A 19,310-nucleotide genomic window follows, 5' to 3' on the forward strand; every position below is an offset into this window, starting at 1 on the left:
ATTATTTGAATGTTTTTTCCTACAAAATTTAATTTTTGAAGTTTTTTTTTTGAATAGCTATGTATTGTACTGAGCCTTTCCCAAAACATAATCCTGAGGACGCCACTATATAAAATGCCAAAATAGTTTTGTACATTTTGTTATCATTTTTTTAGTTCGACAAGAATTTAAAATAGTTGCAAGTCAATTTTAAAGAGTACCTACTACCCAGTTTCCTTTAAAAATCAAACATAAGCAAATACATTCAGGTATTCCTTAGTAAAAAAAACTTTAGAGAAAGTTTATATAAATTACTATAGGTTTTTACTCAGTCAGGAAAAAATGACAAAGGGGAAAGGTGGTCATAAATCTTTTAATCCACCAATATAGCAAGGAGGTTTTTTTTGCTTCTGTAACCCTGGTTATAGAAGAAAACAAAGCAATAACGAAGTTAACAGCCTCTATTCTACTCCTTTCTATTAACTCTGCTATCTTAAATAAGCTGTATCCAGGGATCAAAGTGACTTGTTAGAGTAAAAAATCATTTGACAAATTTTGTAGAGTATAAGTTCAATAAAAATTTAACACAGTCTACAAAAACTCAAAGTTACATTATTTTTGAATCTGATTTCATCAATCTTGTACTCGTAAAATATATGAAAATGCTAAAAAAAAAAATGAGCTGAAGGTAGTGCTACAAAATATATAATTTGTTTGAAAAGTTAATCTCATAAGTTTTAGTTTGAGGTCTCCATAATATATAATTTGTTATATTCAACTTTAAAATATTCTAATTTCATTTTCGACAAAACAAAGACTTAAAAATATTAAATCTGTTAAGAAATAGTTCTGCGCGTAATATTTCATAATGAGATAAATGATGTGTTGACAAATAGCTGCTCGTATTACAGGAATACTGATAAAGGTGTTTTTTTTTTTTTACTTGCTCTTAGTTAGTGATGTGCAAACCCATAAAACTTGTATATTTGTACTCGAGTTGTAAGAAGTAAATTAAAAAGACACAAAAACTCGGCTCGTGGTCATAAAAAACAGAGTATTGTTCGTAACTCGTCAAAACTTGGGATTTTTTTTTCATTTTTGACCCGTTTTTCACATGTAAATACTTCCTTTCTTATGCAAAGTTTAGAATTTATGTTTTCCCACGGGTAGAAATATGTTGACTTTTTGAAATGTGTACTCATAATCCCAATTCATTCTCAAATAATTTTCGTTTGACTCTTTTTAAGACTAGCAGGAGTACTCGACATTGCTTGAAATTACTTAACCGTTTAAAAAACTTTGATTTTTCCAAATATTATCATCAATATCCATTCAAACTAATAAACATCATTGTCACTAAAAACATATTTGTTGCAAGTTATAACCAGACTTTATAGAAAAATGGTACTAAATCCTGCAAGCTTCATCAGTGCATTCAATGAACCCCCTTTGTGGTTGGAAAAATGGAATGTGATTTCTTCAGAACATATGTTTATATTTTATTAGTGCACAAAAGGAACCATGCATTTAGTTGGAACCAAAAACCACTGTGATCAATGAAAAAATATCCGTGCTGCTTTTGGAAGTGTTTCTTCAGTTTGCCGGTGCCTCACAAGAATGGATCAAATTCGAAGTGCAAATCATGCATTGAGAACGCTGACTCCCATGATATTCCTTTATACACGTGAATCCACACTGTACGTATTTGTCAGACAAATCCCTTTTTTACTCAATATAGTTAGTAAGAAGGTATTGAAAGATTCAAAGAAAGTCACAAATGACGTACAATCACTACATCCACGAGTGACTAATGAGCTCACCTAGTTCCATGTAGCACAGATAATACATAAAGGTTAGCAATGTGGCTTGATCACCTGCAGCCAATGGTCGACAAGAAGAGCGTAACGTAAAAAATAACAGGAATGGTCTGTATTTATTTTGTGTAACACATATTTACTGAGCAACTAAATATTTGTAAGCTAACACCGAAAATATATTTTTTTTTAAATCCACAGCAAGGTACCCCTGTTGTTTTTCATGTTGGTATCCCCCACTCTGAGCGATGCAACGCTGTACAAAGAAAATACTTCATGTTGTAAAATTCATCCCGCGGCACATCACCAGTCTTATTTATCGTTAAAAATGTACATATGCTAGATAAAGGAGTGAATAAATAGTGTTTTTTTAAAACCTACTTAATAAGAATTTTCCATTCTTTTCACTTTGTTACTTTTTTCTTTTTTGACATTCATTAATATGAAATATCTTTTTTGCATTTTTGTCAAACTTGATTGATAAGTTATAATAAAAGGGAATTGATTTAAAAATAAATCATATGTGCATACTGATAAAATAGCAGTTCCTAACCTTTTTACTCCATTACCCAATTTCCTAATTTGAAAAGAAAACATTAACTCCCTCCCCAAACCCCAGAGTTTTTTTTAAATTTTTATTTATAAATTAAATAACCTTTTTGTATAAATGACAATTTATCAAATACCAGCTATAGTACCGGGCATTGGCCGGAGTAATTAGGTTCTGGCTAGAAGACTAATTTTCTTGAATAATTTAAAAGATAACTCTACAAAAAAATCAGTTTTACTCTCTGTTTTTCTTTGAGAACACACACATGTAACTACTCAATACTTATATCAATTCAAATGGTGTGCTCCTTCCTCAAGAATGAAAGAATAATAATAAGACTTTTAAGAAGAAAAAAATATATGTAAGGATGACTGGTAAATGATGAATACTTTTGTTTAAAAGAGGACTCACAAATAAAAACCAACAACATTTATATTAACATCTCAGCGTTTATATTTCTTCTAATCTTAACACATTGCACGTGAACTATGAATATGAACATAAGAAGCCAATAACGAGAACAAACAGAAACCGTACTCTTGTTATACATGCACACGCCTGCAATATTTCATTAATACAATTACATTATTATTTCCTAAATCAAAAATATTTATGTCATTTAAATCAGGGAGCACTATATACACTGCACCTTGTATACTCGTTGGATGCTATATAATATACGCTAACGATAAAAAACCTAAATATTGCTGGAGTGTGTAGGCCTATATGCAGGCACGTCTGTTATATTTCATTAATACGACTACATTGTTATTTCATTGGTGCACAATATGACTCGTTTGTTCGTATGAATGTATGCTTCAATTATGCAGAGTAATTTTTAAATGAATTGAAAACGAATTTTTAACAATGAGCCTGTCTAATTAAATCTCCGTCAGGTAGGGCTCTAGAAAATTAAGTAATCCCGGGCTTATTACAATATATTATTATTATTTCTCAAGCTGTTATTATTAAACTGTTATACTGAGCGTAGCTTAGGATTGTGTATGAAACTTGATCTACGCACGAACAAAAAAATCGAGCGGGTGCGTCATATTTATAAAGATAAAGAAAAGGCCATAAATGTACAGAGATAGGGTGGGCATGCTTCTCGTAGCAAAAAAGATTATTCCTCTGCGATTTTGGAAAATGGACCGAACCTAGACACTCTTCCATCGCAAATCACTTCTAGAAATGATCTTTTTCGCCAAAAAAAACCCATGACCACCCTATCTCTAACCGCGTTTGGTTTGTTCGAGAAGAGTTTTGATAATATCGTAAATTTTTCTTGACATGATAAGAATGAATGATTCAAATCTGAAAAAAGTGATCGTCTATTTGTAACATTTGTACATAGAATCGACTGCAGTATCGTTGTTGCACAGGAGAATATTGGCAGAATAGATTATTCTATGTGCCAATGTATATGCATGAAAAAGAAAAGGAAAAAGTATTCGTGGGTTCACTTAGCTACAAGATTCAAGTTGAGCTAACAATGGTTTTTACGCGCTTCCTGTGTTTGATGACTCCTCAGGAGGCTTTGCGCTGCGACGGCTCTTCTTACGTCGTATTGTAAACCCACCTTAACACTGAGGATTTCTTATCTTCTATATTGTTAAAGCAAAGTTTGTTTGTTGGGATCTGCCTAGTTGTCTCCGTACAATGCAGTGTACTACACCTAGTAGTTCATAAAATAAAATAATGAATTTAATTTCAGCTCAGGTTTAGCAAAGAGCTTATGTAAGTAAAGCACAGTCGCAATGCGTTCTGGAGACTAAAGTACTCCCTGGCTCATCATATCATATTAAAAAAAATCTCACGCTGTTATTATTATTTTTCATTCTTGAGGAGAGAGCATCTAAGTATTGAGTAGCTATGTACGTGTGAGTGTGTTCATGAAAAATAGAGGGTAAAACTAAGGATTTCTTGGGGAGTTATCTTCTATATTATAAAGTAAAGTTCCTCTTTTAGTCCTCGCTTAATTATTACGGGCAATCCCAATACTACCGCTAGTGTTCTACTAAAAAAAGTTTTTTTGAAAAAATGACACATAAAAGGGTCCCTTCATTTTATTAAAAATGTACAATATTTAATTTATAAATATAAATAGCATTTATCTTAATCCTAGGTCCCACTCATAATAAAAGTGCCCACTTATAGAGTAATGGAATAATATAAATACGTCTTTTTGGCTATTTTTCCTTGTTAGTACACTCTGGTAACAATTATAATACATACATGAATTATGTATACATATATATTACGACTGAGATTCGCTCCAATACCCATTTTTTTTCGGTTCCGTCTTAAAATGGTTTTTTCTAGATCGATTTTAACTGCTATCTTAGACTGTAGACCGAAATTTAATATTTTTTTAATAGTGGGCTTATTTTTTACCTGATTTATTACTTGCACAAATAGGATTTATTCCACATATTTTACTTCAAATAACGTCAGTGTAGGTCGATGTTTGAAATTTTGAAACACAACTGACCTCATGTACAATTCATCTATATAATTGGTACGTAGACTGAATTTTTTCTTTAAAATCTGGTATTGATCGAACTTTTTTAAAGAATTTAATTCTTTCGGTCCACTAAAAATCATAAGCTTCTCAGACCAGCCTAAGATTCTCAGACCTAAAACCAAAACTAAAATATATGTATAATATTATTACATTTTTTCATTTAATTATTCCTTTTTCGTTGTTATAATATAGTAAAAACTGTTGAAGGTCAACGGCTTCTAAAGGTCAAGGTATGTAAAAATACATTTATAATTTAATATCAATAGACTCATAATAAAATTCGAGTTTTGTTTCTATTTATAATCAAAATAATTTGTTGGGGGGGGGAGGGGTGAAGGTTATAAACTATGGATTAGATTGGTTTTAATATGCCAGTTTTAATTGCTTTATCATTTTTTGCATAAATATAGTATCTGATAATAAAGATATTGCAAAATAATAACAGATACTATTTCAAGATAATGAATAGCATATATTTGAGAGCCTTGCAATAAAATAAGTTGAATGGAACAAAGACAGTGTCTGTTTCACTCAGTCTTTAAACTTCTTAAACTATTCCATTAAATTCACTCTATCCATCTTCGTCTTTATTGTTTTAAGGAATTTCACATATTGACAAAAAAAGAAAAAAACATTTTTTCAATGTCATTGCGACTAGAAAATGGTTAAAATAAGGAATAAAATAAATAGAATGAGTATGTATCAGAAGTTATCCAGAATATAAATATTAGCTCAATGAATAATACATTTGGGAAAATTCACCGTTCTTAGTTATTATTTATGAGAAAGAAGTCAAAATAATTAATTGTAATTTTTTAGATCAATTTATGAGAAAGCGCTTAGGAGATAGGGTGGGTCTTGGAGCGGAATCCGAGGTACACGGATAAAGTATAAGTAAATTTGTATTCAACGAAAATCTAAAATCCAAACTGGCTTCGATTACTTGAACTTTTACGGATCACAAAAAAAATCAGGGGGATATTGTGGATCTTAAAAAGCTAATAGTATTTATTGGCTATTCCTAGTTATATATATATATATATATAAAAGGATATTATGTATCTATATGGAACGTTGCAAATCTATTTATCTTGATTAATGCTTGGAGCCACATTTACATAAACAGGTGCATCACCTGGTTGTTTCACACGGTGTTACTACACAAACACAAAAATGGACCCTGCATGTGGTTATCAGCCGTCACAGTGAATCTTCCTCTTTTCCCCTTAGCAGTATTTGATTGCTTGGGCTCGAATTAGCTCTTACTAAGATGTGAACAATAACAGAGAACAAGAAGGGTTGATAAATGTGTATTTAAACAATCAATGAGATTTAAATATGACATTTTGTTCTGAAATTTTATGTAATACTTTAACATTTAAAATATTTTTTAAACTACAACCGATGATATTGTTTTTTTAATCTTTTAGATTTTCTATACCCTGTAAATTATTTAAACTATCCCTATTTGTAAATTAGAACAATACTTAAATTGAGTTTTCATGCATTGATTCCTCTATCCATTCACATAATATTTAGGTAGTTCGTTTGTCTTGATAAATTCGTCATGGATGATTAGTCATGCAATTTTGATCTATCTACTTTAAATTAACATAAAATGCTCAGTTCTTAAGATATATTCAAAAATAAAAAAAACTGGGCATCAGATCCAATAATAGAGAATATATTTCACTCAATGTAGTCTCTGTTGGCCTTAATAACGACCACCATTAGTGTCTTTAACCGATCTAAATTCTTACATTTAAGGACTATTGAGTCAATCTGGTACTTCTTAGTGGGGGTTTCAGGACCACTATTGACCTTTGATTCAAAATAGTTTCGACCTTCTTGATCCAGGGTAACAATAGTCTCCAGAACCTTCGTGAAGAACTCCTTGATATTGAAGATTCTCTTACTGCGATCGGGCATCTCCTCCTTTGTGATCACTCCCCTGTGGTCCTTGGTCTCCACCAGGAACTTTCTTAACTCTGTAAGCCTTTTACTGTCGGTTTCTATCATCTTTGAGACCTCAGCGTTGTTAGTATCCAGATCGATGAATACCAAAATCATCCCAACGGCGCGCCTGAGCTCTGCTTCTGCAAATGTAATAGGCTTGAAATATTCTTTTATTGACTCCACAGCGGTGTTTTGGCTACCAAGTGAAATTTTAATACGTATAATTTACTACAAAAAGAAAAAAAATGCACAATTTGTCAGGAAATATGGTGGAAAAATCTGGAAATATGAGGTGCCGAATTTCGAATTTTCGAATTTCCAAATTAAATATTTAGCTACAAATATAGCGGTTTTTTTTTATATCAAAAAGACAGTTTGACGCTTAATATCTTATTATTATTTTTGAATGTATGATAGGAATAATAAATATGTAGATATTTATCAAGGCATCAGTAATAGGTCAAATAGATTAATTTTAAGATGGCTAAAGCAATTATGAGGATGATTGAGTCAACATGAGTGATCTAATTTATCACAAAATCACAAAAACCAGAGGTGCATGATTAAATTAAATCAGCCATAAAGGACAACAAAATAAAAATACGAAGTAGCCATTTCTTTCATTTTTGGGCTTTTCAAACAAACGTTTTGTATGAGTATGTTTAATTCCTGGTAACAAATTCTGTTAGTTTACTACTTCTTTTTCTTTGTCAAAAGATATAAAATACAAAAAAAAAAAAAAAAATACATTCACAGACTGGTGTGTACTCAGGTTTTTTTTCTTTGGGTAGTTGCCATTTTCCAGCTAGTGAATGGCATCAAAAATAGTTCTTTCTTTGTTACTTTACTAGCTGTGTTTCAATCATCCATACCCAAAAGTATCCTTCTGATTCTACACTTACCAGATAGAGTACTATAATTATAAAATAGAGGATTTTCTCTTTATTTTTCAGTGTTTCGTAAACTTGAGTTTTGCCGACACAGATAGTCTATTAATTTTTGTACCTTAAGATATTATAAAATAAATTTTTATTCTTTATTAAACTAGCAATGAATTGTGGGTTGTACTAACCTTGTGGCCCTCTTCATTCAGTTTGATGCATTTCAATCGCTGTTCCACCGCTGTCATTGTGTATTTGCTTTCGAAATTTTTCTAAATTCTAAACAATTTTCTGAATAAACTTTATGTGTACACTTCATATAAATATTTATGAAACAAAAAACAAAAAAACAAGCTCATGGTTTGCTATATCTTGTTATATGGATTAACTAGTAGAAGCCAAACTATATACATAGTTATGTCTTGTTTATGCATCTCATGTGACGGTTCTATACATACATATGTACTTAAAATTTGACTGGCAATACTTCATTTCTGTATATGGAATGTGTTTTTGACCTTTTTTGTACCAAAAAAGCCTTCCAAACTACGGATAAAGGAATTTCCGTTGTACGGAATTAAAATTGAAATAAAAAAGTAGTCAAATAATTTAATGCAAGAGAGTTTCTTCCGGGTAACATAATTTTCGTTAGAGCGGACTTTGTAGCTCTGAATATTTACTGTATATTGGTTGACTTATTATTTATATGAATAAATTTTGGCATTCTATGGAAATAGAAATGTATAGCTATGCTTTTAATACAATACTATAATAGAGTATGGAATAAAATGTTATGAAGGAATTTAATATTATGAAATAAAAATACTCATTCATTTGATAAATTGTTAATAAATAATCAGTATGATAGTCTGGGAGAATTAAAAAAATAAATAGTAGTAGGTATTATTGACTTATTTGCCTAACTACCAACTGATTTGGGCCTTTATTTCCTGTTTCTTTTTAGAGGAAAGGTTGCAGCTAACGACGTGTTGATATCAACCCCACCCCTTTTAAGCTATAAGCAAATTAAATAGCTTAAGAGATTAGTTTTTGTCTAGTAGGTACGGTGAGTATACATATTTGAATAGTGTTTGCCTGAATATATGATGAAAAAATGAGGTTTATACATCGATATTTTTTTTTTTTTTGGTAGAAATTGAGTTTTTTAATCATAATATGTTATGTTAATTTCTATAAAACGTATTAAATGTTTGTGTTGTCTTATGAGAATTATGAAATTATGCCTACAAAATTCAATGTATACAGACAACCAGGGTCTCACAATGAAATCAGTTTGAACCGGAGACAAAATGTGTAATAAAATTTGTTTAAGAAATAAAAATAAATAAACATGACAACAATTCGAATGGAAGGAGTACTAATCACTTCTCCGTTAACAATTATCATTAGACATGATGCATTTTTCATATTGGAGAAGACTCATGGATTGACGACCGAGTAGAGTAAAAGACAAGAGCATAATTCCATCAGTATTCCGACAGAAAACATCCAGTATATGCGTTTAATAGTACTAAACAAAACCTATTTGTATTAAAAAATTGAAAGGAAACATTCATTTCAATCGACAATATATCATAACAGACTAAAAACCTTATTATTTAATATATTAAGGCAAAATATCCTATAAATAACATACAAAACCTCCATGAATTCACTCATTTAAATAATTAAAGAAGGTGAATTCTGCGAAGTGAAGAAAAAATTGCTTACGTGCACGATATTATAATTATAATATTATAATATTAATATAGTGTCATCTTCGGAGGAATAAGTTTTTTACTTACTATCCAAAACTTGGGAGGTACAACATTTAATGACATAGTCATAGTGAAAGCACTGGTTTGAATACTAATTTCTAAATAATACTAATAATAATACTAAACTCAGAAGGATTTTAATCAATAATTATGACAGAAAACATTATTAAATGAAAAAATTTAAGCTCGAAGCAAAGTTTATATCACAGGAAAATGATGCGATGGAGTAATTTGATTTTTTTTCTCTTTTTTTGACAGACATTTTACTTCCTCTTTGTGTTTAAAATTTGAGCTCTTGTCAGGTTTTGACCAGTTTGAGGGCACTCTAGGGGATATTCTTGTACATGAATCAAACTGTCCCAATAAATCTCTTTCACTGACGTTATAATTTGCGTAGAAATTGAAGGAAACAGCGTTTTTGGCACTCAAAGTTGATTTTTTAACTGCATAAAACGGATAAATTTACAATTAATGGGTTGAAGAATGAAAAAAAAAAAAGGACTTGAATAATACTTGATGCAGATGATTAAAGCTGATGTTTGAATATAATCACAATAATATGTACTAAAAATCCCCCAAAAAAGACAAATTTATACTATTATTTTTTTGTTTGATCGATTAGGGACAAGAAACGTAGAATAATTAGAAAAAAAATATCTGATAGCTTTCATTGGAATAATTATTTTTAAACTAAACCATGGAAATAAGATTATTTAACGACGTATTAAATCACATGTTTTTAATACATTCTATGTGGTCAGACATAAAATAAAACTAGGCTTTAGAATAGTAACTTTTTACAGGCAGTTTGTTGGTCTCATTTTTTGATACCCAATAGTTCACTATTATCCTTAATATTAACAAAAAAGTAGTTTTATTATTTTAATAAAAACCTTGGTTGTTTAGAGTCTCACAATGAAGGCAATCAACAATGCTGACGTCACGTGAAAACGTTCTATACTACTGGTATATCAACACTTGTATTATGCATTGCATGCATATAAAATATTGGATTTTATATCATTCACGTGTAAAACAAAATAGGTTATTAATTACTCGATATAAGGTCAAATCCCATAATTGAAATTTTAATGATTATTTACTAGAGTAATCTAAATATAAATAATATCTACATGTGTATGATCTAAATGATTAAATAATTTTCTTTTTTAATTAGTAGTTCTTTACGGCCTTAATTTGCATTGCATATAATGTTTATTAAATTCATAAGTAGGGACATGATTAATAATGTAAATTACTAACGTGACTGATAACAAACAGTAAGGTTTCAAGATCATGCTACGCAGTTAGATTATATCTTGTAGAAGTATTGTGCAAGAAACTGAACAAACTAATTAAAGAGCAAGGGACATAGCCTCATCCACATATATCCAATGTGGATTGTTCCTATAGTAAAAGACGCCAATATGATATATCCACTCAACCCTTACCAAAGTGTCTTCTTTACTAATAATCTTATATAGGTACAACCTGAAGCAAAATAATAAAATGATGACCTTCCTCACTTTAGTTGCTCCTCAACAAATTAATCATAGCTTTGTAGATATGTTTGAGGACTGAGAATCCCAAGAAATTGCTTTTTGACCTTCAACTTGCAGCAGGAAATATTTTGATAATGCATTCTTCCTTCAAAACCCATAGTGATATTTTGCATATGATTATTTTTGCCTATTAGGGTACATTGCATGTACGAGCTTATCCGATTAGGATTAAGGAGATGGACCATGAGTAGTAGTGATATATAATCAGGATTTTCGAGTATGTATGTGTGTATATTTTGTCAATCGTTATTTTTTTTAAAAAACATCATTTATTTAAATAATTCGTCATATTTATACAATCAAAGTTATCACACGAAATAGACATTGCATCTTATAAGAGTATATTCTTATGAGTGTTGCTCATTATTGTATATAATATATATGTACATATATATATAATGCCCAAGATACTGATTCAGTTTGTATTGATTGAGGTAAAACCAAACCATTTATACGATCTAATGTTGTTGAAATCAATACAAAAATCAGTTCTGATGGTTCAGAAAGGAAATCTTAAAAAAAAAAAATAGTATTGTGTATATAGGAAGAGAGAGGTATTCAAAATTTGTGGAAACAGCTTATTTCTTGTTAACAACGTTGATGAATCCTTCTTGGATGTCCCGGGACTCGGAGTATCCTTCAGGTCCGGCTTCATAGGTGACGGTAACGAGAGAACCATTGGCATCTACATAGGTGTATTGACCTGTTACAAAGTCTCCGTCACGAGATTCCTCTTGGGTCATGTAGGTTTGAGTTTCATCGCTGGCTACTTTGTATTCGAATCTGTATTTAGGATTGGGGTCAAAGTAGTCATCTTCGAATCCGTTTTGGGGTCTGGCAAGGGCAACAGAGGCCATAAGAACAAGAGCAATGACGAACTGAAATATAGAAAATGTTCATGAACTATGTAATTATATAGGTATTGATAATAAAAGAAGAGGAGATCTTCTCCAGGTATTTGTAGTATTCTAAGTTGATAAAACCATTACACACCTTCATGTTTGTGTTTTGATTGAAGAGGATGTTCCTAGGAATGAAATACTGATGTAAGTGATGCTTCATACTTGAGGAAACATTGCTTTTATATTCATGTGTGTCTGTATTTTTTTTTTTTTTTCACATACATAGTTTCCGAAGAAGATTTTGTCGTTGGTCAAAAATATTCGCGGTCACAACAAAAAAAAAAAAAATACGAAAAGGATTTAGTGATGGTTGCGTTCTTTTTACCAGCACTCTAACTCCGTATAGAGGCATTTCAATTCAAACCCCTTCTCATCATTAACTTACGCGCTCATTCTCAGGAAAAATGTTTTTTTGGTTCTTCATAAACCAACGTTATTTTTTTTTTTTTTTCAAATGTCGAGCTCTTCTGATTTGCTTAATAAGTACATATTTACACAAGTATGTAGATTTGTAATTTAACCTGGACCTTTTCAGGTATTTCAACTCTTTAGTTTTTAACCTTTACCTCATCAATGAAAAGATATTGGGGTTGATTTATTGTGTAAATTGTAAATCGTTTAATTCAATTCATCTTTAAAATAGTTTTTCATTGAAAATAAAATGAAGTCAAGTTAAATATGCATAGTCCAAAAACCATTTAAAAGTTCAATTAAGTGCAAATAAGTCGTCAATGATCCTTTCTTTGACTCTTTTTTATGTGTGTGTTGAACAGAAGTATGCAAGAAAAAACATTTAATTTAATAATAGGAGTCCTAATTTATCATTGTTATGCACAAAGATTGTAATTGATTTTAACATCTTGTGCAAGGAATGTCTTTGAATACAAATTCATTATTTATCATACTATTGACCTTCCCTGGCTTTATATATTCAAATATAAATAACTAGTAAAGACAATTACATATTATTATTAAAGAGAATGGAATTTTGGGTGTACTACATATTATAGAGGGTATATGTAAAGTTTCTAAGTTACCCTTACTATTTCTGAGAAAAATGATTCAAATGTTTAAACTCCAATTTAGCGCTGTATAGCTGTATATGTAATGTTGTGTCAGTCCTTAATTATTTGATCCAGTCCCGTCTTTAGGACCGACTAGAACTGATGGAAAAAAAAAAGAAATATAGTTGAGTGACGCCATCATAGACCAGACTTTATCCGTTTTAGGACTGATATGCAGGACTAAACTGGACGGCACTGTAGTGTTAAGTACTAAATAATGGTCGACACAGCATTAGGTAAATGTCGGCCAAAAATTTCATAGGCGAACAAAGCAAAATAAAATTTAATTTGCAAAATTCGAATTATTTATTTAATGTAGGTAGTTACTTTCGAGAGTGGTACAACGATCATGGCGGTCATACAATTTTTCAATGTCATTTTTAAAGTACGATTTCTCTCAAAATATGGCTAAGTTTTAGTGATTACCTATTGAATACTTTTGAATGAAGTACAGTGAGTATTTTTTTTGAAATCTTCAAACAGAAAAAAGTCACTTCGGGCCAAATTTGGAGAATACAGTAGTGAGAAGCAATTTGCAGCCTAATCTTTATAACTTTCCCAACGTTTTGAGTAATTTTTGTGAAACGGTGTATTTTTTTTTTTTTTTTTTTGTAATTTCATGTTTGAAACGCTCCAGCAATGCTATGAAATAATCACTCTCGATGGTTTGACGCTTTTCGAGGTAGTCAATGAATATGATACCATTTGTATCCCAGAATGCCATAACATTTTCAGTCCATTGTTGCGTCTTTAAATGTCTTGGATTCGAATTATAGCATCCAGTCCACTCTGCAGGCTGTTAATTGGACTATTGAGTGTAGTGATAAAGTCATATTTCCTCCATAGTCAAATATCGTCTAAAAAATTAGTATTGGTTAATCTTCAGTTTGACTAAAATTTGCCCTGAATCATGAATACATTGTTGCTTTTGATCGATTGTGAGCTCGTAGCCCACTTAGTACACGGCTTTTGAATGTCAAAATATTCATGCAAAATATGTTTACCCACATTCATTTGATATTTCTCTAAACCAATTATTTTGTGAACTTTTTTCATGTTTTTTTCACGTTCTTTCGGACGTCCACTGCGTGCATCGTCTTCGGCGCTCATTTTGCCTCATTTAAATTCAGCAAATCCTTTTTCAACGGTGCAGATTCCTAATAATGTTTATCAGCCAAGTCTTGACTTCAGTTGTACTTTTTTTTTATCAAAAGGAAATGCTTCAATAACACATGATTTTTTTAATCCAATTTTTTAATAATAACAAAATTTGCTTCATTCACAGTGCTATATTCCACGAGCAATTGTTTGCCAGCTGAAAAACTTGTACACGTATATTTGAAGATTGATAGTAACGAAAATAATATGGTTTAATTTTAGTGGCGCTATCCATGTGTCAGCAAAAGAACTTTTAGACGGACCTAATACTAGGATTTATTATTTGCTGGTCTCGTGCACACGTTTTGAGAAGAAAAATGAGCGAATTAAAGAAGGTCTATCATTTTTAATACATTTATTACGAAAACAATTTTATTAATTTAATTCAAAATGAGGATTTAAGTATAATTAATCCTAAATATCAGCTTCCAGGTAGCGGCAGAATTTGCTGCAGGTGCTTTTGATAGACACTTGTGGTATGACAGTCCACTGCTCATTAACAGATGTTTTTAAGGCCTTAAGACTTGGTTGTCGGATTCTTCAGGCATGATACTCTACTTACCATCACATACCATAATCCAGAGGATTCTGATCTGATAATTGGGGAGGCCAATAGATTGAATGAGGAGGAATTTGGTACGGTCCGTGTCCTTTTCATCATCGCTGCTGTCAGGAGGGGTATTTCTTGAGCTTGTACAAAGACACAATCAACCTCTTTGATGCACCTTGACTCGGCAGGCCTTGAGTCATTGACGTCCATGGCTATCACTGTCATGAAGAGATCCGGCTCCTTTTTAAAGGCTTTGAGTACAGCTTCTGTAGTTAATTTTCTTTGACGGGCACTACTGGGGACTTCTCCGAGATTCTCCTACACTTATCCAAGGCTAAGGATAACAGGGTATACGGTTGTTTTTTAGCGATATGTGAAAAAAATAACTGCTTTTGTGGATATTCTGGCAGCAAGCAAGATTGCAATTTTTCGTCTTGTTTGTTCCACCGACATAATAATAAATTCTAATGTTTTGAATTTCACGTAAACAAAACAAGAGACTCCGAGCGCCCTTTATATTGGGAAAATAATCAGATTTTTGTTGTATATGCTGAGTTATTAAGTTTTGAAAATGGTCTCAAGACTGTTGCAGGATTCGGTATATTATTTCTCTTTGATCAAATCAATTTGTGCATCCATTCATAAATAGAAATACAAATTACGTCTCAATGGTTGATAGCTATTATAGTTGAGATATATGTACATATTTAGATGAAATATTTGCTTAAATGTAGAAATTGATATACCTACGAGAAATTCCCTTTGTATTATAAATAGATACAGTATGCGTAAGCAAAATCGTACGGTTTTTGATAGTAAGATTTAAATCAGTATTATCAAGAACAATATGTGTACATATTATCAAAAGTATTTTTTTTATTATAATGATATCTTATAATATCTAAGGTTAATAGAACTACAAGGTTATACCATAACGTGTGTACGACTGATGTTTGACATCCACCACGCTTTTTAATTTTGACGTCATAGTGTATGTGTGGTTGTGTGTTGTGTCAAAATCTGTTTTTCTGGCCCAGCATTCAGTATAATCCATTCAATTGAAAATTCTAGCATGCCCGATTATATGATGGTCTAACCATGTATTTCTATTTACCTTGACAATATCAACAAATATTTCTCAAAATTTTCTCCTTCTGCGGCTGCCATGGCCTCCAGTCTGTGTCTGATACTCTTGCATACCTTGATGAAGTAGTCATTGGGCATATCACTGCATTCCTTCTCAACGGAGTCCTTTAAGGAAATCCACATTACGGCGGGAGACTTTGCAGGCATGGTTCTCAGGAAGTCTCATATTCCATAGTCCAATAGTGAGAAGTCTGGTAGGGAGTGGACGATAAGTTTGGGTGCAAAAAAATCGGTATGGTTTTCATTCCCCATGTCTGAGTTGTTATGAACTTATATGGTCAGGTGCTTATTCTTATTGCTAACAGTAATTAACGTCTGGGTAGTTTTTGTCAAACCTTAGCTTCACAATCTCTTTTAAACTCCTTCTAAGCCTTGGTACAAAGTTTATAGACTATACAAGTCAACAAGTCTTTAGTGACAATTTTGTTGTGTCCTCCACTTATCTGAAGAAGTTCTCACCGCCATTAATAGGCCTTCTGACCTTAAGGACAAGCTCAACATAGCAATTCACAATATTGCACCCTCCTTTACAGAGTAATGAGCGCGGAGAAGATCTACAATCTGTTGTCTTTTTGGATACATACGTCGTTGTTTGTTGACGTATCGTAACCAATAGTACAATGTATGAAGGTTGATAAATTTAGAAACAATTTTTTTCCATAACGTAACATCAATTGCAAGTAACAACGACTTTATGGATCTCTAATTAGCACAATACGATCTACTTACCCGCACTGTACAAGAAAAAAATTATAAATATTAATCTCAGAGGTTTGAGATGAACATGTATTTTGGCATATTATTGAGTGCATGAAAAGAGATTGAATACAATATAAGACAGTTTTGGTACGTGCAAAAAATAACTCATGTCTTTACTATTTTTCGTAAAACAATATCCACGGGAAAAATAAAAAACATTTGTGCCATGAATTGATTTTTATTTTATCTTAGCAATATGTTTTTATTTGGATATATATGATAATGTTGTTTAGAACAGACATTTTTTGCACAAAATTTCAGACATCATGAGGAAAATAGACAAAAGAAATGCAATGTATGGTTTTTAATTTGGACGAATAATAAAAATATAATACAAAATGCTGGTCATAGTACCCTTTAATGTACTTGTCTACGTTTACATTATCAGGTAACTTAAGGGATTTTTTCTATGTGGAATTGAGCAGATATTACGCTCAAGACTACATATGTCGTTACCTTCTTTGTATCAGGCAACATATCCTCCAAAAATATAGAGGGGAAAATACTCTAAGTCAGTTGGTGGTAAACAAAATAAGTCAATTATACCTACTGCTATTTATCTCTTAAGTACTCACAGACTATCATTATTATATTATTTATTAACAATTTATCAAATGAATTACATAGATGTGTATATTCCATAGTATTAAAATTACTTTATTCGATATTGTATATATTATAATATTGCTTTGTAATATATCATTAAATATTTGTATTTGGCTAAAACTTATTAGTAGAAGTAATAAGATGACCAATATATATATTTATAAGTTGTGTACAACTTGCGATGTCGTTGCAAGTTGTAACTTTTATAAGCATATTGTACAAACTGAAGTTGCTTGTTTTTTCATTGCATTATTTAATTAGAACATTTCCAATTAGCCCCTATACCTTGAGCCGATCATTTAACTTTGATATATTACGATTTTGTGTCTTGACGAGGAGTGTAAGACACAAACTTATTAATAATAGGAATCCACGAGGACAGAGGAAGAACGTAGAGGAATAAGGCAAAAGTAAATTTATAAGGAACATGTATACATTATCTTCAAATACTACATAATACAGACTACTCTGACATCAACAGTACTGACAGGGTATTTATACAAAGAATAATAAAGTAAGTACCTTACATATATGTAACACATCTTAAATAATAATAAGAACAATAAGAAGAGGGGGAGAAGAAAGGAAGATCCTTTGATCCTTGGTACGTACACAACATAAAATCTTATCGTTATTATGTATATAACTATGGGCATTTTAACTTTATAATGTACTACTGAATACTCATATTTTAGTAATTTGTACTGAAATAATCAAGAATTACACCATTAATATATCAATCATCCATCAATTATTGCAAGATCCTCATGTCAAGTACTCTAAATCCTTCATTTAAAATTATTCACCTCATTTTTTAGTTACAACTTGGTAGTAAAAGTTATAACTTTTACAAAATGGCAACACCTACACAAAATTTATACCGTATATTATGTATATATACGACTAGTATGAGCCTGCCCGTTCCACGGACGCACAGGGGATGAAAATCAAAAGTGTGATGCGGTGTGAATAAACTAACCTACTCCTAAATTGGCTAAAGTGAAGATAACTCAATACATGCACCAACTACAAAATAACTTTACCTATAAATGAACTAGTATCCTGCGTAATATCCAAAAATTGAATAGAATGCTTATAAGTGTTCATTTGAATTGTGATAATAAGTTTTCATTTGGATTGGAGCAATCCAAGACAATTTAACTGGTTAATGCAATCTCCCCTTTATGTTACTACCTGAAAAATTATGGAAAAGATTGAATTGTCAATAATGTTATTCGAAGATGAATTAACTGGCCAATGAATCTCCCCTTCCCCACTATTTCTTAATCGTAGAATGAAACGTAAAAACTGTTGCTAGACAGAAAAAACGGAGGAGGAGGAAGGTTCAAAAGTTTGTTTTTGTATATATAAGATGAAGGATCAACAGGATATTGTTTACCTGCCCTTTGAGAAACAGCGCATGAGTATAGAATAACTTATTATTTTATCAAAAAAAATCATTCTGAAATAGCCTTGACGTTTCAAGTGAGCAGTCTTGGACAATGGTTATCAAATCTTTGGTCTCACTCAGCAGACCATTTCCTCCCCTACACATCACGACGATACCTTACAAGCACAATAAATGACGCTGTATTTTACTCTCCGTGAATCATGAGAGTGGAGAACACAAATTTTGATGAATGAATTGAAGAAAATAATCAAATTTATATTTGAGCGCAGAATCCAAAAGTGATCTCAGTTTTTCTCTCAGTTGTCTGAATTATGAAATATCGAGATTAAAGTATTTCGGCCCTATTACTGTTCAGACTCATTTTTACCCTTAAAACAATCCCCAAATTAAAAGTAGGATTACTAAAACTTATGTAAAAGCTTTTTTAATTATAAAAAAGGGTTTTTATTGATTCTGTATCTTGTTTTGAAGTCCATATATTTCTATTTTTAGGATGAAAAATGATGAAAAACGATACCCCTTTTTAGACCCTTATAACTGTTGAAGTTTGATTTGAGCAAGTTGATCACTTCTCCTTTTTCTTGTTCTTATTAATCTAAAATATAATCAGTAGATATTTGAACTTTAAATACCCCAACGTGATTCGAAAAATGCCACGAAAGCAAACTTA

General features: G+C 31.3%; 2 protein-coding genes across 2 annotated transcripts in view; both read right to left on the reverse strand.

Annotated features, from left to right (window-relative positions):
- Positions 1-19,310, reverse strand: part of LOC121132118 (GTP-binding protein Di-Ras2) — a 225,033-nt gene that overhangs the window by 109,025 nt on the left and 96,698 nt on the right. The window lies entirely within an intron of this gene.
- On the reverse strand, positions 11,255-12,164 carry LOC121118878 (cuticle protein 7). Its single transcript, XM_040713471.2, has 2 exons — positions 12,038-12,164; positions 11,255-11,922 (listed from the first exon to the last, which is right to left on the reverse strand). Exons 1-2 carry the CDS (start codon positions 12,104-12,106, stop codon positions 11,623-11,625), a joined length of 369 nt encoding a protein of 122 aa, XP_040569405.1. The 5' UTR covers positions 12,107-12,164; the 3' UTR covers positions 11,255-11,622.

This window comes from Lepeophtheirus salmonis, chromosome 1, assembly GCF_016086655.4.
Source record: "Lepeophtheirus salmonis chromosome 1, UVic_Lsal_1.4, whole genome shotgun sequence".
Lineage (NCBI taxonomy): Eukaryota > Metazoa > Arthropoda > Copepoda > Siphonostomatoida > Caligidae > Lepeophtheirus > Lepeophtheirus salmonis.

Bases quoted from the DNA above. Each gene is read 5' to 3' on its own strand.
- LOC121118878 (XM_040713471.2), bottom strand. From the start codon at position 12,106: ATGAAGCATCACTTACATCAGTATTTCATTCCTAGGAACATCCTCTTC. The intron at 11,923-12,037 runs GTGTGTAATGGT...TCTATATTTCAG, and splicing joins ATCAAAACACAAACATGAAG to TTCGTCATTGCTCTTGTTCT.